The sequence below is a fragment of the Saccharomycodes ludwigii genome, chromosome V, assembly GCF_020623625.1.
Source record: "Saccharomycodes ludwigii strain NBRC 1722 chromosome V, whole genome shotgun sequence".
NCBI lineage: Eukaryota > Fungi > Ascomycota > Saccharomycetes > Saccharomycodales > Saccharomycodaceae > Saccharomycodes > Saccharomycodes ludwigii.
In genome coordinates this window covers 1,254,138-1,281,595 of record NC_060204.1, presented here as the reverse complement: position 1 = coordinate 1,281,595, position 27,458 = coordinate 1,254,138, and the positions used below count along the sequence as shown (strand labels likewise).

At 30.9% G+C, this 27,458-nt stretch overlaps 8 protein-coding genes across 8 annotated transcripts; 6 read left to right on the top strand and 2 right to left on the bottom strand.

Moving 5' to 3' along the window:
* Window positions 1-223: 223 nt before the first annotated feature.
* Window positions 224-1,612, top strand: DUS1 (tRNA dihydrouridine synthase; the record flags this gene model as incomplete). Its single annotated transcript, XM_046078908.1, has 1 exon — window positions 224-1,612. The coding sequence occupies one exon, from the start codon at window positions 224-226 to the stop codon at window positions 1,610-1,612; it is 1,389 nt and encodes a 462-aa protein (XP_045933973.1).
* A 2,613-nt stretch (window positions 1,613-4,225) lies between these two features.
* Window positions 4,226-6,280, top strand: SCDLUD_004356 (uncharacterized protein; the record flags this gene model as incomplete). Its single annotated transcript, XM_046076731.1, has 1 exon — window positions 4,226-6,280. The coding sequence occupies one exon, from the start codon at window positions 4,226-4,228 to the stop codon at window positions 6,278-6,280; it is 2,055 nt and encodes a 684-aa protein (XP_045933972.1).
* A 529-nt stretch (window positions 6,281-6,809) lies between these two features.
* Window positions 6,810-8,471, bottom strand: SCDLUD_004355 (allantoate permease family MFS transporter; the record flags this gene model as incomplete). Its single annotated transcript, XM_046078909.1, has 1 exon — window positions 6,810-8,471. One exon carries the CDS (start codon window positions 8,469-8,471, stop codon window positions 6,810-6,812), a length of 1,662 nt encoding a protein of 553 aa, XP_045933971.1.
* Window positions 8,472-9,876: 1,405 nt separating this feature from the next.
* On the top strand, window positions 9,877-12,465 carry VPS70 (putative zinc metalloprotease; the record flags this gene model as incomplete). Its single annotated transcript, XM_046078910.1, has 1 exon — window positions 9,877-12,465. The coding sequence occupies one exon, from the start codon at window positions 9,877-9,879 to the stop codon at window positions 12,463-12,465; it is 2,589 nt and encodes an 862-aa protein (XP_045933970.1).
* Window positions 12,466-12,701: 236 nt separating this feature from the next.
* On the bottom strand, window positions 12,702-16,634 carry SCDLUD_004353 (uncharacterized protein; the record flags this gene model as incomplete). The annotated part of the gene is made up of 1 exon (XM_046078911.1): window positions 12,702-16,634. One exon carries the CDS (start codon window positions 16,632-16,634, stop codon window positions 12,702-12,704), a length of 3,933 nt encoding a protein of 1,310 aa, XP_045933969.1.
* Window positions 16,635-17,372: 738 nt separating this feature from the next.
* TCB3 (Tcb3p) lies at window positions 17,373-22,010 on the top strand (the record flags this gene model as incomplete). The annotated part of the gene is made up of 1 exon (XM_046078912.1): window positions 17,373-22,010. The coding sequence occupies one exon, from the start codon at window positions 17,373-17,375 to the stop codon at window positions 22,008-22,010; it is 4,638 nt and encodes a 1,545-aa protein (XP_045933968.1).
* Window positions 22,011-22,929: 919 nt separating this feature from the next.
* Window positions 22,930-24,263, top strand: RPL6A (60S ribosomal protein eL6; the record flags this gene model as incomplete). The annotated part of the gene is made up of 2 exons (XM_046078913.1): window positions 22,930-22,944; window positions 23,745-24,263. 2 exons carry the CDS (start codon window positions 22,930-22,932, stop codon window positions 24,261-24,263), a joined length of 534 nt encoding a protein of 177 aa, XP_045933967.1.
* Window positions 24,264-25,081: 818 nt separating this feature from the next.
* On the top strand, window positions 25,082-26,404 carry FPR3 (peptidylprolyl isomerase FPR3; the record flags this gene model as incomplete). Its single annotated transcript, XM_046078914.1, has 1 exon — window positions 25,082-26,404. One exon carries the CDS (start codon window positions 25,082-25,084, stop codon window positions 26,402-26,404), a length of 1,323 nt encoding a protein of 440 aa, XP_045933966.1.
* Window positions 26,405-27,458: the final 1,054 nt, after the last annotated feature.

The following is a 27,458-nucleotide window of genomic DNA, read 5'->3' as shown; positions in this document are numbered from 1 at the left end:
ATACGCGATCTTTTTTGGTTTTTCACTGAAAAATAATTTTTTTTTTTTTTCCTTTTCTTTTCTTTTTTTTTTTTTTTTTTTTTATGCTTTTCTTTTTTCATATTATCGATCTATGACCTATTTTTAATTCAAAGATTAATTTAATATATACATAGTTAAAAGAAAAAACTGCCCCATTTGCATGAATAAAATAATAAAACAGATTGCATTAAATAGAATAACAATGACAACCCCCTTAGTTGCCAGTTGCGATACCGCTGTTACTAAAAATGCTCAACATGGTAGAGCAATATATCAAAACAAATTATCATCACCCGTAAAAATAGTAGCACCAATGGTCGACCAATCTGAATTAGCATGGCGTATACTAAGCAGAAAATACGGTGCAGAATTATGTTATACACCAATGTTTCATGCCAGATTATTTGCCACTAGTGAAAAATATAGAAAGGACATGTGGTGCGATGGACTAGACGGGAATCCAAAATATGGAGACAGACCATTAATTGTACAATTTTGTGGGAATGATCCGGAAATGATTTGTAAAGCTGCGGAGTTTGTTAAGGGTAAATGTGATGGGATTGATTTAAATTTGGGATGTCCACAGAATATAGCCAAAAAGGGACATTATGGTTCCTTTTTGATGGAAGAGTGGGATCTAATTTCTAAAATAATTAAAAAAATGAGTGAAAAGTTTGGTGGTACCAATGAAACTAGTAATCCGGATGGATTTCTTGTGAGTTGTAAAATAAGAGTGTTTCCTGAATATGAGAAAAGTTTAGAATATGCCAAGATGTGTGTTGATAGCGGTGCACAATGGATTTGCATTCATGGTAGATTACGAGAACAAAGGGGTCAAAAAACTGGGATGGCAGATTGGGATAAGATTAAATATTTAAGGGAAAACTTAACAAAGAATAAAGATCAAGTGGTTTTCAGTAATGGGAATATTTTATATCCAGAAGATATTAAGAAATGCCTAGAGTACACTGGATGCGATGGTGTGATGAGTGCTGAGGGGAACTTATATAACCCAGGTATTTTCAATAGCGCAACAAATAACAATTTTGATAATAAGGACAAAATTTTCCCCCGTGTTGACATTATACTAAGAGAATATTTTGAAATTGTCAAAAAAATGGGGCCAGAAAGTAAAGCTAGTAGAAATGCAATGAAATCTCATTTTTTCAAAATATTGAGGCCGTTTTTGCCACAACATACAGATATCAGGTCTGAATTGAGTAAAATGAACGGAAACATGCCAATGGAAGACTGGGAATGCAAAATTGTAAAACCTATTGAGGATATAGTTCAAAATAAAATATTTAGTGGTAGCAATAGCAATAGTTTAGATATAATTGCTGTTAACAAGGAGAATCCCAGATATTTAAATATACCATATTGGAGATGTCAACCATATTTTAGACCTGTTAATGGTGTAACCGGAGATAAGCGATTGATGAGTGCTAGTATCAAAGAAAAGAAGGAATGTTCTTTAAAGAAAAGATCACATGAAGAGGAAACGGAGAAGGGAAGAGATAATAATGGTACTGCCATTGGAGAAAACTCCGATTCCGCTGGTGATACGAAGGATAAAAAATTACGTACTTAAACAGTTGAGGTGTTTTTATTTATTTACCTTTTTTTCCCCCCCTTTTTCCTAGGGAATTAAAAATAATGGTAATAATAGCCCAAAGTGTAAAATAATATTCTACGGTATCTATAAGGGTTAATATTATAGTATATTCGTATGTAGAATTATTGTTAGTTAAAGTTTATAAAAAATACTCGTAAAAATTATGATAAGACTGATAGTGATTATCAAATTTAGTTAATATTCATATTATTAAAATAGAAAATGGATGAAAAAAGAAAAGAAAAAAAAACACTAACAAACAACATTACGAATCATTTGACAATATTATACAATATGTATTATTATTCAAAGCTATTTGCTATCCTATTTTTTCGTAAGTGTAAGCGGTAGGGAGAGAGAGAAAAGGGATATTCTGTTAATTGTAAGAATTTTATTTTTACGTCAAAATTTTTATAGGATGGAAACAATATAAAAAAAAATAATACATAATAAAAAGAATTTCTTATTTATTTATTTATTTATTTAAATGTTTGGTGAAATAATAAAAAACCAGTAATGATATAAAATAGTTTTTACACTTTCTGGCTATTCCGAAACATTAACTTAATTATATGCGGATGGAGTAGCGAAAACACTTAGTTAAAAACACTTAGTTAAAAACACTTAGTTAAAAACACCTAATTAAAAACACCTAGTAAAAAAAACCTAGTTAAAAAGTAAAAAAAAAAGAAATAAAAAACCCACACCTTCTAGCACTGCCGCAATCATGCGCAACTGGTAAATTCAGGCAAACAAACAAAACAAAACAAAAAAGAAAGTAAATAATACACTATGTAATAAAAAAAAAAAATGTAAATAAATAATCAACGCTAAATTGAAATACGAATAAACTTGTAAACAAAAACAAAAACAAAAACAAAAAAAAAAGGATGAAAGGAAAACTCCGATTATAAGGCAAATGTGATGTAACACTGCTAATACACAGTAATGAAAATTCAGATAAGGTCAACGAAAGAGGGGCGGAAATATAAGTACTGCTTCGCAAATTTTCAGGGAGAACAAAAAGTAAATTAAAAATGTGCAACCATTTTTAATTACTTAATTTTTTTTTTTTTTTTTTTTTTTTTTTTTTTTTTTTTTCGGATATATTATTACTAGTACAAAATTCTAGAACTTATTACTAAATAACAGATTAAAACTCGTAAAAGTTTACAGTTAATTGAGAGAAAAAAAGAAAAAATACTTTATTATGACGTAATTAGTAGAATAAAGTAGTAGTGGAGACGATGACGATTTTGACGATGACTACAATAATGATGTATAGAGTATTACATAACTAAAAAGTAAGGAGTGAAAAAGTCCTTTTCGATGTTAATGCTAATAATCTTAAATAGTATTTGTCTCTGAGGGACGACTTGTATTTTTTTCACAAGGAGAGAGAAAAAATAAAATGGAGATATATCCAATATCGATTGAATACCAGGGTTATTAGTTAATGTGTAAAATAACTACTAGCAAAGAATAAAAATTAAGTCGAGTGGGCGTATACACTATTTATTTTTATTTATTTTGCATTATTCCAGCTGGAATAATGGTAAAAATAACCAAGATAGATTGTTCAATGTTAGGGGTGCGGAATGCAATTTAAAGGCGCCTCTTTGTTATTTTTATTTTTGGAGGAAAAATAAAAAAAAAAAAAAAAGGGATAAATAAGACATTTCTTGGTCGTAATATTATTTATTGATTAATGTATTACATAATTATTGTTGCTGCTTAATAAAGTTAAGGTAAAAACAAAAAAAACAATAGTACGTAATTAATTCCAGAAAACTAAGAAATAAACAAATATAAATCATATATCACACATAGAAAAGGCAGTAAAAGGGCTAAAAATGAATACGAAATCGGCTCTGGGCTGTTAACAATCCCTCGTAGAACCCTGAATAATTTGTTTGTGTGGCATTTTTTCACCCTTTAAATGTTATTATATTTTGTTTGCTTTCCCCGCTCCCGCGCATTTGAAAAAAAATAAAAAAAAAAATAAAATGAAAAAATGAAAAATGTTCAATATTCGTAATCCTTAACCAACCTGAATTTTTCGTTTTGTTATTTTTCACTAATTAAAATTATAACCATTACACAATAATAATGGTGGTAATAGTACTACTTTTTTCTTCCTTTTTATGAAAAATAAATTCTCAAAATAAAAACAATACACATAATGTAATTAATTACATATTATGTCAAATTTTAAAATTTTATAAATAGAATAAATAGACAAATACAAACAAATAAACAAACAAATAAACAAACAACTGAGCTTTTTTTTTTTTTTTTTTTTTTTTTTTTTAAAAAAAAAGTATAAATATCAAGCTAATGTTATTATAAATATAAATAACTGTTTTTCCTTCTTCTTTTTCTTTTTTTTTTCCCTCCCTTAATTCCTTTAACTTCTTTAAACTTTATATTTAAAATTGGAAATGAAATACTTTTATTTGAATCAATAATATCTAAAACAAACAAGAAAAAAGACAGATATAAAGGTATCCATTATCCTTCAACACATAATCCGAAAATTTAACGAGCTAAACAAAGAGAAAAAAAAAAAAAAAAAAAAAAAAAAGAAAAATGTTATCACCACTTGATACACCTGAGCTTTCTTCTTCCTTTTCCATACAAAAAGAATTAGAACAAGATATTATCGGCTATATAACTGCTAAGATAAATTACTTGATTGGTTTTAAATTTGATAAATGTAGGCAATTAGACAATGAAGAACTAGTTAAAATTAGTGATCTATTGCGTGGTAGACACAACAATAAAAACTTTGTATTGGATGTTCGGGTAACAGAAGAAAATCCAATGATTAACATAGAAAAAGTTCAAGATTTAAAACAGCAAAATAAAAAGTTGAAAAGACAAGGAAAGTTAGGTAGGCTAGAGGTGGAGAAAAACGTTTTGTTTGATAATATTGATAATCCTTATGCTTCATATGACTATTTAGCAAATGATGAGAATAGGAAAAGAAAAATAGCTGATATTATCACAGATAATGAAGAGGAACAATTTACTCCAGCCATTGACAATACTATAGTACGTTACCAAAGGAGATTACTAAGCAAGGCCGATTACTCGAACATGTTAAAAGTATTGCATACTTGTAAATACTTGACCTACAAATGTTTGTTGAAGGTATTTTGCACTGAAGGTGACGATGAAAAAAATGGTAATGGAAATGCTAAACAACTGCGTAAAGGTGTTTCTTTACAAACTTTATCGGATTACTATGATATTACAAGGTGGCACTTTCATCGGGTATTCAAATCTTTTACCAATATTACGATTAAGGAGTATGAAACTCTATGTCTAAATTTGATTCAGAAAAATCCTCATAATTTTAGAATTTTTAAAGACGTTGTTTCTTGTGCTTTATTATTTGATAAAAAAAGCCTATTGAAGATTGGCGGCGAGTATCGGATTTCCGACACTTTTTATTGGGATGAGATTGATGTTTTCAAATATATTTCTGATATTAATGATCGTAACGACGATGCCAACCAATATAAGATTATGCCCGGTTATTTTATCGAACAACAAGCTTTGGGTATAACATCCAATTCTTCGAGCTACTTGTTCGACACTACAACTAGTTATGAAAAACAAGTTGAGACTAGGAGTAGAAGAAGAAATTTGTTATATTCCAAAACTAAGTTGGCTTCGATTAAACATGATTTACCAAACAAATTGAAGACAGTAGTTAATAACACTAATTTTGAACTCTTTAAAGCTGAAAGTCGTGAAGAATTGGATAATCCTACTTTGAACATTCATCAAACTGAAGAGATTAATAGTGCTAGAAACAAAATAAAGAATAAGAAGAGAAAGAGCAATAGTCCTGAATATAATTATGACAATTCTACACCTTTTGTTTCATTAGGTGCCAATACTGAAATACCAACCACGTTTAATTCTACTGTCACTACACCCACTACTGCTGATTCAGCAATTACTGATAGTGATAGCATTTCCTTATCTTTGGATTCTTCCTTTAAGTTCATGTGTAATTCGTATTCCTTCCAAGTTATTGATCAAATGATGTATGATGATGATTATTATAATTTCCAAAAAAACTCGCAATTAAAAGAACTGGAGCAGCTACAGCAAAACTTGGATGTATCACAAGGTTTTAACATTGCTAGTGGCTCTGGTACTAGTAGTAGTAGTAGTAGTAGTGGTACTAGCAACAATAGCAGTATTTTGGATTATGGTTCAAGAAGTAATACAAATTGTTTAATATTTTCATCATCTTCACCCTTTATACCTCAAAGTAATAATACAAAAGCTGTTGAAGAAGAACTAAATGCTGTTAGTATGAACAATGAAGATATTTTAAAACAAATTAGCGTTTCTTGTAACGCTAATAGTTTGGATGATATTTCTTCTCCGCTGAACGCTAGTAACAATAGCAATGAAGACGACAATAATGATATCATTACGTATAGTCAGGATGTTAATTACAAATATAATCATCATAATGACAGTAATTACAACAATGTTATTGGATTAAATATTAGCGGTGAATCTGCTAATAATGATAGTAATGAAAACATTGATAATCAACTAATATTTAACGATCTGGACATTATGTCGTTTGGTAACTTTGCAGATGAAAAGATGTTTTAAGTTTTATTTTATTTTATTTTTTATAATATTTGGCGACTAATACGATTTTGTAGCATATTTTGATTTTATTTCACTTCAGTTTTTCATATTTCTGACTTTTTTTAATTTAATTAATATTTCACTTTCTTTAAATATATATGTTTATATTTTGTATTTAATTTAATTTTATTTTATTTAATCGGGCAAGGACATTAATTTTTTTTTTTCTTTCTTATCAATAGTATATAAACATAAGTTATTTAATTAATAATGTCTTTTTTTGCCTAGGGAATTTTCCCATTAATGTTTATAAGAATTTTCTATTTGATATGTCTGTAACAATCGCCTTTTTTTTTAACACCCCTGGCAAAAAAAAAAAAAAAATACAAGGTATTAATTTAAGAAAACAGCAAATTTATATTTTCCAGTGCTTGATTTAACTGCAATCACTTTTCTTCTTTTTCAACAATATAAAAATAGTTTCATAGTATTAAAATAAATTATTTATATATCTAACAATTTTAACCCAAAAAGTTTTGATATTTCTTGTTTATAAAGCATATCTAAAATGTGGATTTTCAAAATCTGTTAAATCAGCAAATTCCAAGTTTTCTACTACAAATTCCTCTGGACCCCTTTCGGCGGCTATCTTGTCTCTTTTCTTGTTTTCTCTAACATTGATTACATATAATAAAGCCAAAATAACAGAACCCACTGCATAACAAACAACCATTGCAATTTTAGCACCTTGATAGCTAGGTGCTTGCTTAGCTATGAATGTCTGTGGACCAGCAATATTGGAAGCAGCGTAAGACATTAAATTGATAGACGAAACTGTCCATTTTTTAGTATAACCCAAAGTGTTTGAACTAATATTAGAAATAATACAAATAAATGATAATGGAGCTAAATACATCAAATAAGCACCAGCTAAACGTGCATTCTTATTTTTATCAGCAAATGCTAACATACAACAAGCAACAATCACCAAATTGTTAATAATAAAAGCCCAAACTAATCTGTGACCCAACCATTCATATTTAGGCAGTTTTTTATAAGCAAAATAGGCGCACAATAAACCAAACAATGGACAGCCGACAAGTTCAACAGCACCACTGGGCATGTTCATTAACAAACTTTTATCCGCAGTATAGCCAAAATTGTCGTTCAACAATATGGAAAAGAAATTTGTCATACCACCATTTGGAATATTAGAACAAACAGAGTACAAAAAATATAGCCAAGTTCTGACATCTTTGAAAGCTTCGAGAATTTGTGATTTTTTAATGTGATGGTTACCAAAACCTTGTTGGTTAGATTTGATTCTTTGAACAACCATTAGTTTTTCACGCTCATTTAAAAACCAGGCCTTGGATGGATCGTCTGGGATGTGAACAAACATGATAAATGCAGTGAAAATAGTCATCATACCTGTAACAACGAATAAAACTTTCCAGGCTGTAATACTATATGAATATTGACGAATGTATAGACCATAGGAAATAGAACAACCTAAAATAGATCCAAGACCATTGCAACCAAACCATAAACAAATTCTAGTGAATTGTTCCTCCTTTTTCCAATATTGACACATTAAAATAGTGAATGATGGGGTTATAGCACTTTCCAAAAAACCCAACAAACATCTTAAAAATATAAAACTAGCATAGTTAACAGAGGGTGCAGCATGACAAGCCAAGACCATTCCCCATAAAACGATAATAACACACAAAGATTTCATAAACCATGGTGATTTTTGCAACAAAGGTGGCAACGTGAATAGGCCTAATAAATAACCAAAATAAAAGGCAGATCCAACCCAAGAATATTCTGTACCATGCATTTTCAAATCAGTTCTCAAGCCCATAATAGCTGCATTACCATTTGTAACTTTGTCCATAAATTGAATAGCATACAACAAACACATCAAAGGAAACATATAAAGATCAATTTTCCATAATAATTTACGATCCTCCTCGGGGGTAACTACCAATCCTTCTGCTTCTAAGGCCAATTTCATAGCATCATCTACATCACCAGTTACAGCAACTTTTTCACCATGTGGAGATAATATTGTGGCAATTGTGTGAGATGGATGGGCCATATCTTCTTGAGTTATGGAAATGACTGTTTTAATTTCTCCATTTTGAATATTTAAACTTGAATTAGAACCGGTATTGGTTATAATTTGCATATCCTGCTTTTCAGGCATTTTAGTTTTATTATTTTGTTTGTTATTAATTTTTTTTTTGTTTTTTCTTTTCTTTCTAGAACAGTAAATGATTATGAAATATATAATAGTTTATATACATTGCAATTATGATTATTTTGAGAAGTTAACTAGCCTAGGAATGTGGCTTTATATATATATATATATATTAATATTTCTTTTCTTTTTATTTTATTTTACAGACGGTTATTTTGTTTTTATGATCATCTTGTTTTACTTTTATTAAACAATGAGTAGATATGGTCATTCTACTCGTATTATTTTTTTTTTATTGTTAGATTTGTCAATGATATTTAATGATTAAAACAAGGTTATCATAATCTACATTGGCATTAATTCATTCAATTTTTTTTGTTTTTCGCTTTATTATTCATAATTTTACGCGTTTATCCGTCCACGTTATTAATAGCCAAGTGCGCCCAATACTTTTTTTTTTTTTAATTTTCTGATAATTTTTATCTAAAGTGTAAAAGATACACAAGCCGAGTCGATTGATGCAATTGTATAATCAAAAACAAACAAAATACACGAAACGGCATCCCGTATAAAATGCTTTATAATAGATAAGTAAATAAACCCATAGCTTTTTAACATAAAAAAAAAAAAAAAAAAAGATACACATTTTTGCGTTTTCCTCGCTTCTTCGCCTTTGAAACTCAAGGAAATTACCGACCAAATTTTCGTTGAAATATTGAATGATTATTCGTGGCAAGTTGTTATTGCTAAAATGTGGAAACCTCGCTAACGATTACCGAGTTTTTTATTAAAAAGAATGCATCTATACAGTTGAATTGAATACAAATGTTTTGCATAAAAGTAACAACTTAACATGGTTTTAATCTTTATAGATAATAAAAACCACCGATTAATTATCGTTTGCCATATAAAAAGATGTTTGTTTGATTATTTCCCAAACACTAACCCGGAATATATACTATGGGCATCGTTAATGATGATTACGTATTTTGTTGGTGGGCAGTACTGAAAAAATGAGTATTTTTTTTTGTATTTTATTTTCTACCTCACAAAAAAAAATAAAAAAAAAAATACTCCGCAAAATGCAAGTAATAAATAAAATTTGTAGTGATTCGTTTAACTTTATATAAATATATACGGGGGGGGCAGAGGGGGGGAGTGAAAAAGGGCAGTCAGAAAACTCGCAGAAGTACCATCTAATTTAATCATTGGCGGCAAAAGTTATATACAAATGCACACGCAAATCTGTTATTTTATATCAAAATCATCTTTCTTCTTTTTTTTTTTTTTTTTTTTTGTTTAATTCTATTTTTCATTTCGCTTTGTAAACTACTGCAAAAGAAAGAAAGAAAGAAAAAAAAAAAAAAAAAAAAAAAAATTGTAGACAGAAAGGACCAAGAATAAAATAATTATGAACTCGTTGAACAACAATAATACTGTATCCGATCCGCTAGTAGAAGATCACCCCAATGATATCAATCAAACAACTCTGCTGCTGTTACCCAACAATAAAAACAAAAAAACTAATACCGTGATGCTTAACAATAATAACAGTTATTCATCCCTAAGATCCACCGCTTCAGATAATACCAATACTCCTATGTTCTGGCCCTATCAGGATGATGAATTACTAATGTCCAGTAATAATAACAATACCAACAGAAGGCATAATCATCGCCAGAATTCCATCGTATCCTTTCTAGCTAGAAGTCGAAGCAATACTATTATATCTATTAAAAGAAATTACCACAAAGTTGTGAGGTATAAGCATTTTAAAAAATTTATGGGAATGTTCATAGCCAGTGTTGTTATATATATTGGCTTCACATTAGCGTTTCTACCAAGAACCTCACTATCCAGAGATTTTAGAAGAATTCATTTTTCCACAAAATTCACTAAACCTGAGATATATAGAGTTTATTTGGATAGTTTACAACAAAATCATCTAGAGCTAAAAAGATTGAGTGGCATTTTATACGACGAGAAACAAAAAAAAAAGTATAATCATAAATTTAATCATCTATTTAATGATAATGAGCTTACACAATTCACTTTCAACTATTTAGAAGACGTTTTACACTTAAATCCAAAAATATTAAAGTCTGAAAGTTTACCCGATACCCCTACCACTGATACTATCAGCAACAATAATATTGTTGTAAAAAGTGAATTAAGTTTATGGGAAGATGGACGTTTAGTGCATCAAACGGGCTTGCAAGAACCGTGCTTAGATGAAACTAGTTGTAATCCAAAGGCATTGCCTGGTTATATAGCCTTTAGTGGGAATGGTACTATCAAAGCACAATTTGTTTATGTGAATCATGCGACTTTCCAAGATTTTCAAGACTTGGTAGTTTCCAATCACATCGCTGTACACGGTAAGATTCACATCATTAAAATTATCAACGAAAAATCAATGTCTATCTCATCCCAAATCAGAAATTCTATCAACAATGGGGCTGTTGGTTGTGTTTTTTTCAAAGATGATGAGGATGATGGTGAAGTCACCAAATCAAATGGTTATAAATCTTACCCAAATGGGCCTGCAAGGAATAGCCAAGCTATTCAAAGAGGTTCAATATATGATGGTCTTATGATGATGAATAAAAATAATAACATCGACATTCCTGTTATTAGTTTAAGTTATTATGATGTTCTTCCGATCTTAAACAAATTATCCGGAGTTGGTATACCCTTGGGGTCGAAGGATGTTGCCAATAACAATTTATTTTACTCTGGGCCTTCAAACAAAACTCAATTATTGAAAATACGCAGTTTCCAGTCTGATAATTCCATTGATTCTGTCCAAAATATTGTGGTTAATATACCTGGTATTTGGAAGGATGAGGAAATTGTAGTCACTTCCCAAAGAGATTCCTTTACTGTAAATGGTTTTAATAGCGGGTTTTTGATTTTTTTGGAGGTAGCAAGGGGCTTGAGCAAATTAAAAGAAAATGGCTGGAAGCCATTGAGAACTATAAAACTTGTCAGTTTAGATGGAGAAAGCGTTGGCAAAATGGGATCATCATCTTTTATCCAAGAAATAGGTAACTTGAAAAGTTTTATTCATATCAATTTACCTCCAGATATGGTCAGTGGTTCACAGTTTCATTGCCAATCAAACGAAATGCTAAGATCCTTGTTGGAAGAAGCTTCTAAAAGTACTCCTTATGGTTCGGTTGAAGGAAACACATTGTTTGATAACTGGAAATCATGGTCCAGAATTAACAATCAAAAAGATGTGGAAATTGATGAACTTGATACTGATTCTAGTTCTTTAGGATTTCAAACCCTATTAGGAGTGCCATCTGTCAATTGTAAATTTGAAAATAACAAGGAAACTGATGCTATTTACCTTAAAAATTCAAACTATAATTCCAAAGAAATGATGGAAAAATTTTTTGATCCGGATTATAAAACACATAGTAGTTTGTCAAAATTCGTTGGATTTCTTATATTGATGGGTGGCGAAAGGGAAGTGATATATTATGACTATTTCCAATTTTTCCAAAAATTAAAAACAAATTTTTTAAACAAATTTTCATTAACAACAACAAATGTAACTAGATATGCGCATGTGCAAAATTCAATTATAGATGTTATGGAGAAATTAATCTCCAATAGTATACAATTAGATGATTATAATAAGTTGTTACAGGAACAGACAATCATTGATTACCCCTGGTATCAATTTTATATTAAAATGAACATATTATTTAAAATCAAAAGGCTGAACAATCAATTAATTTCTTTAAGAAATGTATTTTTAATAATGAAAATGAAAGATGGTTTTAGAAAAAATAGTTACCAAAACACTTATGATTTTATCTCACAGCCAAATAATTTTAAAGGTGCCAAAATTAAAATGTTAGGGAAATTGGAGTGTTTATTACAATTAGATAATCAGGCTGATATAGAAGATTATTTATATTCGATGTTACTAAAGAAATTATTAGAGTTTAATCAAATGATTTTTGATGATATATTAGCCTATACATAGGATTGATGTTGGTCTATCTGTATTTGATATGAAGGTGTATATATATGCATATGGAATTTTTTTTTTTTTTCTTTTTTCTTTTTCTTTTTCCTTCTCCTTTTTTCCATTTATCTTTTTTTCTTTCTTTTAAAATTTCCCATTTTTGTTGTTTATAAGTTAAGTAGGTGTTTTATACAATATATATAATATTACAAAAAAATTAAATCGCATATTAATTTGGCACTATTATATACTCCCTAAATTATTACTTCAACGACTCTTCCCCCATTTTCTTCAATTTTAATTAAAGCCTTTTTACCACCGGGAACTGTTGTTTGAAATCTTTCAGCCATTATACCGTTTTGATACATATGTGCATTTCTACATTGCGATATATCAACAAATGTCAAAGGAGCAAAACCACCTAATAAGGAATCAACCCCAGATCTCGTAACTCTTAAACAACCTTTTAGCCAAATTTTTTGCAAATTTCTCAGGTGCATAGAAATAGATAAAAGTGAAGCATTGCTAACAGCTCTTCCACAGAAGCTAACGTCTAATTTTTCCAAGAGTGGTAACCCTAGACATATAACTTCCAACGATGCATCTGTTATACTAAAGCAAAATGATAAATTCAAATATTTTAAAACAGGACAACAAGTCGTTAGACTGAATATAGTATCATCAGTTAAAAATACACATTCGCTCAAAATTAATGTTTCCAAATTATTAAAGGAACCCGCTCGCTGCTGTGGTTGTTTCCAAAATCTAAACCCGTTGTCACTTATGCCAGTGCACCTTGTAAGATCTAAGTGCTCTATTCTATCAAAGGCGTAATACACAATGTGTTTTAGTGTTTCATCTGTAAGACTTTTACAATGACGTAATGTCAGCTTTTTCAATTTCTTGCAACCAATATTATTTCTATTCTTACTATTTGTAGCGGTAAGGTCATTGTCAACAAAATTATCGTAATTACCGTAGACACCATTATCAAATTTTTCCATACCTGGAACAGGTTGATTTATCGATAAATACCCTGCAGTCGTATCATTTCCATAAAAGTATGGCGGAATTGGTTGCCCCAACTTATTCGCACTATCACAGCCGTCTGGATACGGGTAAGAAAGATGATTGTTGTTGGCATCATTGGTATATGAAGTGTCCGAATTTGACATGGAAATGTGAGTCACTTTCATTAGTGGCGCATCCCAGCCAATTAATCTTTGGATGACATCATCATGAATTCTTTTACAATTAGATAAATCAATTTCTTCCAGATTTTTCCCAATTGAGGGAACTGCAATATCCATGATAGCCATTGGACTGATTTCCCAACAACTTGCCATTTTAATCACTTGCAACTGGCCACCAATACCGATTTCATTGATCATGTAAGAAAACCCCTCATCTGTTATATGATAACAATTGGATATATCCAAAATTTTAGGTCTTGAACCAACAAAATCTGTAATTTGTATTAACGCTTTGTCATCAATGTTATTTTTCCACTGTGCCAAGTTTAATTTTAAAAACAGTTGCGGGGCTACATACAATAGTTGTCTCCATCTTCTGCAAACTAATCTTAATTTCATTAATTCCGGCAGATTTAGAAATTGAAAACAGTAAAGTAGTAATCTATCAGGTAATGGGCCCACTGTTAGTATAGATGATCCACGACGCCCCATAGAAATACTATTTAGTCTTACTCTCTTATGCCTAGGCATATAATTTATGGGTGGGGGTTGGTTTTGTGAAAAAAAACTCCGCATATTTTGAATTGGAGACTTTTTATTTTTAGATAACGGATCTAGATCCAAAATATTTTGGGAAATTGCTTCTGTTTTAGTGCTATTTGTACCCAAAGAGTTTGCAACTGCAGATGTAGTAGAGGGAGAAACGAAAGTATTGTTATTATTATTATTATTATTATTATTATTATTATTATTAGTATTATTAGTTGAAGATGTAGGGCAGCCTGGAGAAGATGGCAGTGGTGATATTTTAGTGATTGGAGAGTGACATTTATCTGATGAAGTTGAGTTATTGGGAATTTCATTGGTATTATGCGGACATTTACCATTGCCACCGCCAAAGGTGAAATTAGATTTAAAATAAAAGGGAAGTTTTTCACCATTATTATTTGTGGTGGTATTAGTAGTAGGAATATTATTGCCTTTATTTATTATATTATTTTTATCCGTATTAATAACAGGAGCTTTAACCATATTAATTGAATGGGCGTTGTGCGGATAAGATGTCAGTTTAAAATTAGAATCAAAAGAATTTTTGCTATTGGGTGCAATAAAAATGTTAGACGTGTTTATTGGATTTATTGGTGAAACTCTTCCCTCGATTAAGGAGGAAATTGGAGATGGTTTATTATTTTGTAAAACACCATTTCCAATATGCATACTTAACGGAGATAAAGAATTGCCAACATTCTTATACAAATGTTCATGAGCCTCTTGGTCCTCTTTTTTTTCGGTAGTATTTTCCTTGCTCAAATTTGAATTATTTAAAATACCATTTCTGGTAAGGATGCCACTACTTGAATGATGTAATGGAATGGGATGTACTATAGGATCATTTCCCTTTATTACATTGATGTCCCGTTCCGTAATAACATTCTCTTTTGGCTCAGTAGCATCATCATCTTCTTTGGTAAAAGAAGTAGATTTTGCATTTTGTAAATTTCTCTCTTGTGCTGTTTTTTTCATTTCTCTTTTAATAAACGGATATTTATCACAAAACTTTCTCAAAGTGTCTCCAGTTAAAACTAATAAATATGAAGTGGAAACCGACCGAATGTCAGCGGTTCGTTGAGGAAGTGACTTATTGTTACTGGTTAAAAATTGTAAAAATCCCATTTCACCAAAATATTGGCCCGGACCTAATCTACCCAGTAATATCTCTATGTTAGGTGTATGTGATAGCATATTATTTTTTGTATTAGCAACATCAGTGGACCCGGCAGTTGATATAGAAGCATTTCCCAACACTTCAACTTCTCCGCTTATTATAAAGTAAATATCGTAACCAAATTCACCTTTTCTTAAAATATATTCAAATGCATTGTAGTTTCTTAATTCAACACAAAGAGCCAACCCATGAATGATATCTGCAGGTAGGGTGGTAAATAATGGTAAGCTTTTCAAAAATTGTCTGATGGAAATAGAATCCTCAATGTCTTCCAAAGTCAAGTTGGAGTTGGCTTGTAAAGCACTCCCCAAATCAGTAGATATGTTAGTAGCAGAAATGTTACTAGTATTGGTATCTACAGCAACAGTATTGGTGGAGGAGTTGGTTGTACTTCCAGAAACATTTACCAGTATATTGTTTACACCAGCTTTTCTTTTCATCTCTTGCATGGCCAATCTTTCCTGTGCTTCATCTCTGATCTGTCTTTCTATGATGGGGAAATCAGGTAAAACTTGGTTTAAATTGTCAGAAGTTAAAACACCCAATAAAACTTTAGTCTCAGCGATAACAGTTGCAGTTCTCGGTCTATTAAACAAAATACCTATTTCACCAAAATAAGAACCTTCTTTTAAAGTAGCTTGTGTTATTTCGCCATCCGGAGACGTTACCTTAACTGAACCTCTAAATATCCAATACATAGATTTGGAAGGTTCTCCACATTTCACAATATATTCTTGAGAATGGTAAATTACCAATTTTAATTTGCGTGCTAGTGAAACATAGAATGCTTTTGGGGCATTTTGGAAAAGGGAAAACTTCATCAAACTGTTTAGAAATTGTTTGTTCAAATCTTGGCTTAATGTATATTGTTGATCTATAATTATGTCATTGTTTCTGTCCTGGACTGCATATTGATTGGTAGTATTAGTTGTTACGGTATTAGAAGGTGTTATATTTTGATAAAGAAGTTTCGTTCTTGTATCTTGTTCTTTTTCCCCATGAGTTTCAAAAGATACAGTATTAGCATTTTTTTTTAAATTTTCATCATCGGTGCGAACAATATCATCTTGAGTTTTTTGCAACTTGACATTATTTTCTGAACTATTTTGATTGTCGCTATCTAGAGTTCTTTTCCTTACATTATCATTACAAACAAAGTTACTGGTGATGGTTGCTGGGGTAGATATTATAGAAAAAGAGTTGCTTTCATGATTATTCAAATTAGCTGAAGAATATATTAAAGAATTATTATCTTTTTGCTTGGACATCGGTTAGCTATGAACGTTTTTTTTTATTTTATTTTATTTTTTTTTCTCACTCTTTAGATACTTGTTTTTAATGTTATAAATTTAAGATTCTTTGTTATTAGCAGATATCAACAATATAGCAATAAAGGTATGAGATATATTGATAGAATTCGGAAAATGAAAAAAGAAAAAAAGGGGCGGTGAAGACTAATTTAAATTGGAATTGTTAATGGAATACGTTTTGAAAATTAAACGGCCTGTCGGGATTTTTTTGTTTTTTTCTTTTCTTTTTTTCTTTTCTTTTTTTATTTTTCGTTTTAACACACAAAAAAAACAATAAATGAATAACTACAAACTAAAACTCTCGGATTATATGAACTTCGGATATACTTACCATAGAAATTTCAATTGTTTTCTTTTTTGTTTTCTTTTTTCGAAAATGATTGTCAAAAAATACACACCCGTACATTTACACTATCAGCACTGCATTCTTTTCTGTGTATTAAAGGGGAACAATGGGAGGGGAAGTTATTAAAAGCTTATTATTACCATTATGGAACATTATAAAATGTTGATATTGTTGTTTTTACTTGGTTTTTTTTTCTCCTTCTTTTATTCTTTTAAAAAAGAATAAATAAACGTTTATTTGTTTTCTATCCCACAATATACCAATAAATAAATCATTTAAAAATATCATAGAAAAAAGCCAAGAAAGAAAGAAAGAATAAAAGAAAAAAAAAATAAAATAAAATAAAAAATATGCCAAATAGTGGTAACAATAACACTACTACCACTAAATCCAATCGGAACGTTGCTGATAGCAATAACCATAAGCAATTGGATAATTCCGCCACTTCTTCCTCTTCTGGATTTGAAAGAGGTCACAGCACCACTAATAGTGCAAAGTTAACCAAGAAGGATGACATATTTGTAGCCTCTGCTGCGAAAAATCCTTCTGAATTTCCGCTTCCAAATAATGTAGGCGCTATTAATTCGGTTCCACTAGAAAAAATTCACCCCGATGATTGCAAAAATCTAGTATCAAGAAATATTAATAAATACGATACCTCTATTTCCAATCCCAACGAAACTAGCAACGATCAACACATTGATGCAATTGCTTCGAACAAAGCAACAACTGACTCCTTGACCGATTTCTTAAATAAACATCAAAATAAACAAGGTAGTCAATATCCATGGAAAGCTATTGCTGGGTTTGATGCCAATCCTAATACCGCTTCTGACAGCAATGGTAAAGGTATTGGTATCAGCATCAACGGTGATTCTTCTGTTATTAAATCATATGTTGAAGAATATTTCTATGCTGATTACTACTATAATTTCGCTCTGATTATAGGTACTTGCTATTTCTCCTGGCTTTTCGCTTATTTGGGTTTTTCATGGCTTTCATTAATGATTGTTTTTTTTTGTACTGCTTCTGTCTACAGAGCTGAATTCCGTCGTTTTAACAGAAATTACCGAGACGATTTAAAAAGAATCACTATCCATGAGGATTTATCTGGCAAGGTGGAAACCACCATATGGTTGAACTCTTTCTTGAGTAAGTTTTGGATTATTTATATGCCGGTTTTGTCCCAACAGGTTAAAGATATTGTCAACCCAATTTTGAAAAGTGTCACTCCAGGTTTTGGTATTGATGCGTTAACTTTAAACGAGTTTACTTTGGGTACTAAAGCTCCTACTATTGACAGTATAAAATCGTACACAAAGAAGGGCAAAGACATTGTGGAAATGGATTGGGCATTTTCTTTCACTCCAAACGACACTTCAAACATGACCGCAAATGAAATTAGAGCAAAGGTAAATCCAAAAATTGCCCTTGGTATCACCATTGGTAAGGGTGTTGTTTCTAAAACTTTGTCTGTTTTGGCTGAAGATATCAACTTTGCTGCAAAAGCTCGTATCACCTTGAACCTATCAGATAACTTTCCCAACATTAAGATTGTTTCTGTGTCCTTATTGGAACCACCATTGGTAGACTTTGCTTTGAAACCAATTGGAGGTGATACCCTAGGTTTAGATATTATGTCCTTCTTGCCAGGTTTAAAAAGTTTTGTCAAATCCATGATTGATTCTAATGCAGGACCAATGTTATACGCTCCTAACAAATTAGATATTAACGTTGAAGAAATTTTAGCTGCCAGTGCCAAAGATTGTTTGGGTATTGTTGCTGTTACAGTTTCTAAAGTTGATCACTTAACAAGATCAGCCAGTCCGTACATTTCTCTCACCACCGAATCTGGTTCGTTTAATAATGTTGCTCCGGAAATCCACACATCCACAAAGAAGAAAGTTCAGGAAAGCTGTTCTTGGAACGAAACCAAGTTTCTTTTGGTCAATTCATTGGAACAAAAATTGTTGATCAAATGTTTAGATGCTGCTACCGATGATGCCGATTACACCGACAAATTACTTGGTGAAACCGATTTTGATTTACATGAACTTTTGCAAAAAGATATTTTCGCCAATAAAACTGTTAATTTAAAGAAAGGTACTAGGAGCACTGGTACTTTGACCTATTCAATCCAATGGTACCCAGTAGTTTCTGTCTCAGATAAGTCCGATCAACAACAGAAAGAGGTTACGCCATCAAAGTCAAACACCACTACCGCTGGTATTGAAGACTACGATGAATTTGATGACGATATTGACAATGGTGCTGATGTCGGTGTCTTGAAAATGACGCTACATAGCATTGTTAACTTAAGCACTTCTTCTTCTCCATATGGTATTTTGAACCCAAGTGTCGAGTTATATGTTGAAGATGAATTGATCAAAGCTTTCAGAACTATAAAACGTACGAACGAACCATCTTGGGAAGAAATTATCGAAGTTTTAATCCCATCCCGTTCCAGTTCAGTCTTACGTTTATCTGTTTTTGATAATCAATTTAAAACGAAAACCAAGATTTGTGAATATGTTGGTACTACACGTGATTTACTCGACCATTGGAAGGCAAATGATTTTATGTTTCATGGTTCACCCTCCGGTGATATTAGATTAAGTGGTATTTGGAAACCTGTTAAAATTGATTCCTTGGGCAAGGCTAACGGAAAGAACAAAAAATTGACCACGTCTACATTGGGGACTGTTAGATTACATATTCGTGACGGTGTTTTCTCGTCAAGCGACCTTTCTGGTGTCGGTGATATTGATCCATATGTTGTTGTTAGTTTGGGTAGAGAGATCAAGTATAGATCTCACTATTTTAGTGAAAATAAAACTCCAGTTTTTAATAGTTTAGTTTATTTGCCTGTTTTGAACGGGAACGAAACCGTTACTTTGTCATTTTATGATTACCAATCTGTTGGTAAAGATAGATACATTGGCAATTACTCCTTTACTGTCTCGCAATTATTAAAAAAAGACTCTTCTACTGGCAGATATGTTTTGTTTGATGGTTCTAAGGATATTATCACTTGTGGTATCCGTACTTCTGATGGGATCTCCAAAAAAAGTTTGGCACATATTTCATTATCTTTTCTTCCAGCAATCCCTGTATTTTCGCCAAGTGAATTGCAGGAAGTGAAAGAAACTGAAAAGAGGATTGCTGAACACGAACAAAAATTTAAAATAGAACAAGCTGAACTACGTGAAAAATTGGAAAAGTGCCCAGATGATTATGAAGTTGTTGAAGTTTCTGATGATGATGATGAATTGGTTAAAAAATTACACCGTAAAGAGCAGATGACTCTAAAACAGTTACTTGACTTCAATTCAGGTTCTTTGTCTTTTGAAATTTTAAACGGGAAAGGGTTTTCTCCAGGTTCTTACATAAACATTGTATTCGATGATATTTCTTATCCCTCTTTTGTTTCCAGTAGAATTGGCAGTAGTGTCTCTGGGTTATCGCAGGCTTCTGGGGTCCAGTTCATTCGTGATTTGAAACATAGTGTTGCCACGATTAGATCCACTAAGAAACGTGTCGCCAAGGACAACGATGATGTTATTAAGGAATTTACCATTGACACCATGGATTTATTGGAAAAATGCTATTCTGAGCCGGGTGTCATCAGGGGTTCTAATGGTTTAAGTCTTGAGTTTAGATGTGTTTACGTTCCATGTGCTTTAACATTACCAGATAGCGAAACCATTCGAGATACCGGTGAGTTAAAGGTTCATCTTGTTAGTGCTGAAAACGTGCCATCTCATGATAGAAATGGTAAATCGGACCCCTTTGTTGTTATAACTATTGATGGCATTAAAGTATTTAAGAGTAATATTGAAAAAAAGACTTTGAATCCTACTTGGAATGAAACCACACTTATTACCCTTCCTTCCAGATCAAGATCGAGAATAACTGTCGAAGTATACGACTGGGATAGGACAGGTTCTAATGACTTTTTGTGTTCTGCCAATTTGCCAGCTGAGCGTATTAAAGCAGGACATCATCAGGATTGGAAGCTATCCTTGAAACCGAAAGGTACGATATTTATTAAAACGCATTTTAAGCCACAATACATGATTGCAAAGGCTGATATTTTTTCTGCTAAATCAGCCAAATATTCAAACTTTGTTGGTGCAGGTGTTGGTGCAGGTGTTGGTGCTGTTACTGGTGTTGCTGATGCGGGTGTCGGTGCTGTTACTGGTGTTGCCAACATTGGTGTAAGTGGTGTAACAAAAGGTGGGCGTTTCTTGAAAAATATAGCCACTGGTAGGAAATCACAAGAAGTCCAGAGACCATCTATGGATGTGAGTAATAGCAAGAGAGCTTCAAGTGAGCACAAAAGAATGTCTGTTGACAGGAAAAGATCTACTTCCAGGAAAGTTTCTACCAGCAGTAATGATAAAAGTGCACGTATGTCGCATAGCAAATCTAGTTCTAGTCCTGCACATAGAGCCTCGATGGATTATGACCCAACCGTTCCAAATCAAGAGTATGCTCCAGTTCCAGGACCAGACTCTCCTTCCAAAATGCAAGATGGTGATGCGACTAACAAGAGAGCTGTTTCTAGTGCTAGCAGTTTTGCAAGGACTTTGGCCCCCAATGGTACTTATGCAGGCACTGTCACCGTTTTATCAGCAGAAAACCTGGGTTCCAGTGTTCAAATTAAAGTCTCCTTAACACAAGGGGGTAGATTAAAGACATTGCATAAAACGGATAAAGTTAAAAGTAATAAAGATGGTGTTGCTACGTTTGGCGATTCTGTTTCCTTTAAGGCATCTCCAGAGGCAAACTTGGTGTTTGGTGTTATTGTTCATCACACTTTTAGTAAGGATACTGAACTGGGTGCCGCTCAAATTAACTTGAACGATCCTCAAATTCAACAGGAAGGTCAAATCATGATAAGACTCGGTAAGGGTCAAATTATGCTGAAAATTGATTATGGCAGTAATACACCACCAGTTCCAAAAATTCCAAAAGAGTTTAAATGATTTTTAACTTTTTTTTTTTGTCTTTTCACTGCTATATATTTAATTATCTTTAATATGTTATGAATAATACAGTAAAATTTTTGTTTTTTTAAGGGAAGATGAAATCACAATATTGTCAACATTTTGTAGTAATTTTAGTTAGAAAAAAAGGAGGCCTGTTAGGCTTTCAATGCTATGTAAAATAAAAAATAAAAATAAAAATAAAAATAAAAATAAAAATAAAAATAAAGTAAAATAGTTTTGTGACATATTTTATAACACCTGTACATTACAAACCTTTTTTAATTTTTTTGTGTTTTTAATTATTTTTTAATTTGTTTTTCCAAAAAAAAAAAAAAAAAAAGCTGCCCAAGATACGGGTGAATGAATAATATTTTCCTAACAAACAAAAGTTTTATTTCTTGTTTATTTAAAAATGTTTTGTAACCTCTGTATATCAATGTTAGATTTATAACGGAATACTTGAATATGATTGCAACGGGATTTGTTTGTAAGAAAAAAAGTCAAGCTTTTATGTTTTGCTTATTAATTTTTCTTTTTCCCCTGTTCAGTAATCCTCCAAATATTTTTTTTTTTTTTTAACATTATTAAATTATTTTATTTTCTCTCTCAACTTTTCCCTTCAAATAATCTTTTTTTTTTTTTTCTTTTTTTTTTCGTTAGCAGTTATTTCAAATCCTTAGTTCAATTCAGCTAATTTATTTTTCAGCCTGTTATTTTTCTTGTTCTTGGTGTATTTCTATCTCTTTCTTCCTTTTTTCTGTTCGTTCTCTGTGTTAATTTTCATATTGTACTTTATTAATGTATATTTTCAGATTTAAAATTCCTTTTTTTTAATTTTTTTATTTTATTTGTTAAAATAAATACTTGTTTGTTTATCTAGTTAAAGTTAAAAGACAGCAAATAACGATAAGAAGAAATGAGTGCCCCAAAAGTATGTTACAATTTTATTTTATTACGAAATCGAATAAAAAGACAACGTGTGTATTTATGAATTTCATAAGTCGGAAGAATGTAGAACAGCAAAAAGAGTCAATAATGGGCTAATAATAATTTTGATACTTAGTCAGTTCAGCGATGTATAAATTAATTTGCCATCTCATGGATGTGCGTTTAAAAAAATAGATATCATCTCACGAGATATAAGTGAACTAATTTTAGTTGAACAAATATAATATTAAATGATTATGTATATGAATCTCTACAACACTGAATTTAGTCGCCTATACTCGTTTCAAAGTAAAGCAACTTTGAATGCAAGGAATGTCAGCTTAAAAAAAAGAGGGGGGGGAACAAAATTTTAAATGTAATACATTATTGAGTACACCATAGACTATTTTGTGGAAAGTATCTAACAAAAATGAATTTGGAATCTTATTTAGGTATTAGAATTTTTTTAATTAGACAGCTCGTCGATATTTTTTTGGAATTTTTTTCCTGTATGACATATGGATAATAGATTATTAAATTATGTGGGAGGACCATTTTCAAGAGCTGTTTATTTGAAAATTTGGATTATAAAATTGTAAAAGTGCAACTTTTATTTATTTATTTATTTATTTTTTTTTCCTATTGTGAAATTCATACGTTTAGTTAACGTTTCGTCAGAATAATTTTTTGAAAAATATTTATTTTTACTAACAATTTTTTTTTTGTTATTTTGAATAAAATTTGTTTTTTTATGATTTTCATGAATATACAAATTGATTGAAATATATTAATTTTTTTGTTTAGGCTCAAAAGTGGTATCCAGCCGAAGATATTAAGACTCCAAAGAAGGTCAGAAAAGCTTCTCATCCACAAAAATTACGTGCCTCTTTAGTTCCAGGTACTGTTTTGATTTTGTTGGCTGGTCGTTTCAGAGGTAAGAGAGTTGTCTACTTGAAGCACTTAGAAGACAATACTTTGTTGGTTTCTGGTCCATTTAAGGTTAACGGTGTTCCTTTGAGAAGAGTTAATGCTCGTTATGTTATCGCTACTTCCACCAAGGTTTCTGTTGCTGGTGTTAACGTTGAAAAGTTCGATGTCGCTTACTTTGCCAGAGAAGAATTGAACAAGAAACAAAAGAGTGAAGCTAAGTTCTTTAACGAAGATCAACCAAAGAAGGAAGTTGCTGCCAAGAGAGTTGAAGATCAAAAGGTTGTTGACAAGGCTTTATTAGCTGAAATCAAGAAAACTCCATTATTGAAACAATATTTGGCTGCCTCTTTCTCTTTGAAGAGCGGTGACAAGCCACATTTGTTGAAATTTTAAGTTTATAATAGTAATATATTGCACACTTAAGTAATTTTATTTTTATTAGATTAATTTTTTAACTGTTAAAACGCTTTCGTTTTTTTTTTCTTTTCAAATTAGATAAGACATCGTAAGAGTTGATTCTTTTTCTTTTTTTTTTCTTTTTCTTTTTTTTTTTTTTTTTTTTAACTTTTTAATTATTATGTTAATGTAGGTCAATTGTATTGTTTAGTTAATGCGGATTATACAATAATTTAAATCGTCTTGTAGAACTATTAGTGTTTATAAGACAATTGCCGGTTAGTATTGGGTATCTTTTTGTTATGTTAATCTGGTTACTTTCGGACAAGTTGGAACCTATTATATACGGAATATTCGCATATACAGTGATATTTTTTATCATGTTTTACGAAACTTTTAAAATCAACGTTTCTTTTTTTTTTTTTTTTTTTTTTTTCTTTTCTTTTCTTTTCTTTTCTTTTCTTTTCTTTTCTTTTCTTTTTTTTTTCTTTTCTTTAATTATACAATTCAAATAGTTTTCCACGAGTTTTTCTGTGCAAAAAAAAAAAAAGAAATCAATTGAACCATATTTTAAATTTTAATATTTTATGTTTTCAAAGGCAAGAAAACTAACATGTGTTATATGCGTATATATAATTAACGCGAGTCTTTACTCTTCATAGTTTATATCATATTCTTCTATTGCCCAATTAATTTATATTATTCTTCTATATCTTTTTCTTTCCATTTTCTTGTTTGTAAACTTTGAGTGTAGCTTGTAAAGGGTGAAAAATAAAATTAAAAAAAATCGAAAAATCAGTATTGAAAGCATTACAATGTCTGATCTATTGCCATTAGCCACTTATAACTTGAAAGTTGACCCATTTAAACCAACCCCAGCTATCAACATATCTACTCCAGTCACTGCCCGTTTGACTTTAGCCGCTGTTGATCCAGAAGCCGTTGACGAAGACGGAAAGCCATCTACTTTGAAAATCATTAAGAGAAACCCAGAATTTGCTGATGATGATGATGATATTTTAGGAGATTATGACGAAGATGAGGTCGATGTCGAAGAAGAAGAAGAAGAAAAAGAAGAAAAAGCAAAAGGTAAAGGTAAAAGAAAGTCAAAGGGAAAAGAAAATCAAAAGAAAAAAACTGTCGAAGAAGAGGAGGATGATGAAGATGACGACTACTATGAGGAGGATGAAGATGATGAATTCCAAGAATATGTTATTGTTACCTTATCGCCAAAGGGTCAAATGCAACAAACTTTAGACTTAACAATTGCTCCGGAAGAAGAAATATTATTTGTTGTTGAAGGTTCCTATCCAATTCATCTAAGTGGTAATTTTGTTAAACATCCATTTGATGATCATATGGACGGTTATTATTCTGACGATGGAGAAGAAGACGACGACGACGAAGAAGATGAAGATGAAGATGAATTGGATGATGATTATGAGGATGCCCTGGATGAATTAGAAGATGCTAGCGATGTTGAAGGTCGTATTGAAGAAATGATTGAGGATGAAAAAGAACAAAAAGGGAAAAAGGAAAATGATGATGAGGATGATGAGGATGAGGATGAGGATGATGTAGAGGAAGAGGTGGAGGAAGAAATAGAAGTGGAAGAAGAAAAACCTAAAAAAAAGTCAGAAAGCAACAAAAAAAGGAAAGCTGAAGAAGAAGAATCCAATAATAAGAAACAAAAGAAAGTTCAGTTTAAAAAGGATTTAGAAGAAGGCCCAACCAACAAAAAAGCTATTGGTACCAAAACGGAAAAAAAACAAAAAAAAGTTGAAGAAGCTCAAAAGGTAAAAACACAGGTTTTAGAAGGTGGTATTATCATTGAAGATCGTGTTACAGGTACTGGTAAGAAAGCTAAAAGAGGAGATAAAATAGGGATGAGATATGTTGGTAAATTAAAGAAAAATGGAAAAGTTTTTGATAAAAATACCAAAGGTAAACCATTTGTTTTCAAGCTAGGTCGCGGAGAAGTTATTAAAGGTTGGGATATTGGTGTTGCTGGTATGTGTGTTGGTGGTGAACGTAGAATTATCATTCCAGCTGCATATGCCTACGGTACACAAGCTTTGCCAGGTATTCCCGGCAACTCTGATTTAACCTTTGATGTGAAATTAGTTTCCATGAAATAAGAAGGAAGAAAAGTGGTGATACTATTTTTTTTTATTATATATATATATGTATATATATGTTTGTATATAAAATGTTTGTTGCAACAGACAGTATTTAACAACTAGATTTCTTTTGTTAAGATTATATCAAGAGAAAAGTGAAACATTATTTTTATATATATAAACACACTAAAGCTTGCTTTATAGATTTATTTGAAAAGTAAGTTTTAAACAGTAAATGACCACGGAGAAGTAAAAGCATTGCAGATTTTTAGTAATATCTTTTAATATCAAAAGATTGAAATAGTGATGATAATAAAAAAAAACTTTTTTTTTTTTTTTTTTATCGCTTTTACGATATTATTATTATTATTATTTTTTTTTTTTTTGAATTGGGTTTAAAAAGATTGCTCGTAAAGAAAAGTATAGAATCTAAATTTGTGTATTGTTTTTTTTTTTATCGGCCGTTGAAAGTAAGCTCGTGCTTTGTAAAAGGGAAAAAAAGAAATAACAAAAAAAGAAACAAATGCGTAAATATTTATATATAAACATCTGGATTAGAAATAAAATAAAACTTATTTATCAGATATTGATATATATATATATATATATATAGTTTATATCTATAAGTTTAGTTCCTCAAACTACTTATTTTTCTATTTCTTTTTTCCTCTAATTTTCTATTTATGTATTTTTAAACTGATTAAAGTTTTATAGTGAATCGTACAAGTCTGTAATCCGTACAAGTCTGTAATCCGTACAAGTCCGTTATCCGTACAAGTCTGTAATCATAAAGACCGAAAAGCAGCTTCTTTTTTTTTCCTGTTTTGAATTTTACTTCCTATTTTGGATATTATTAAAAAAGAAAGAAAAAAAAGGAATATTCCCACTCATCATACTCTTTGTCTGTTATTTCCTGCAGAAGAAAGAAGAGGATAAGCAACACGCCACAAAAAAAAAAATAAAACAAAAAAAAAAATTATTTCTATCAACAACAACAACACAACAACAATATTATTGTCATCATTATTCAAACAACTTTTATAAACAAATCTGAATTTTGACAAAAAAAAAA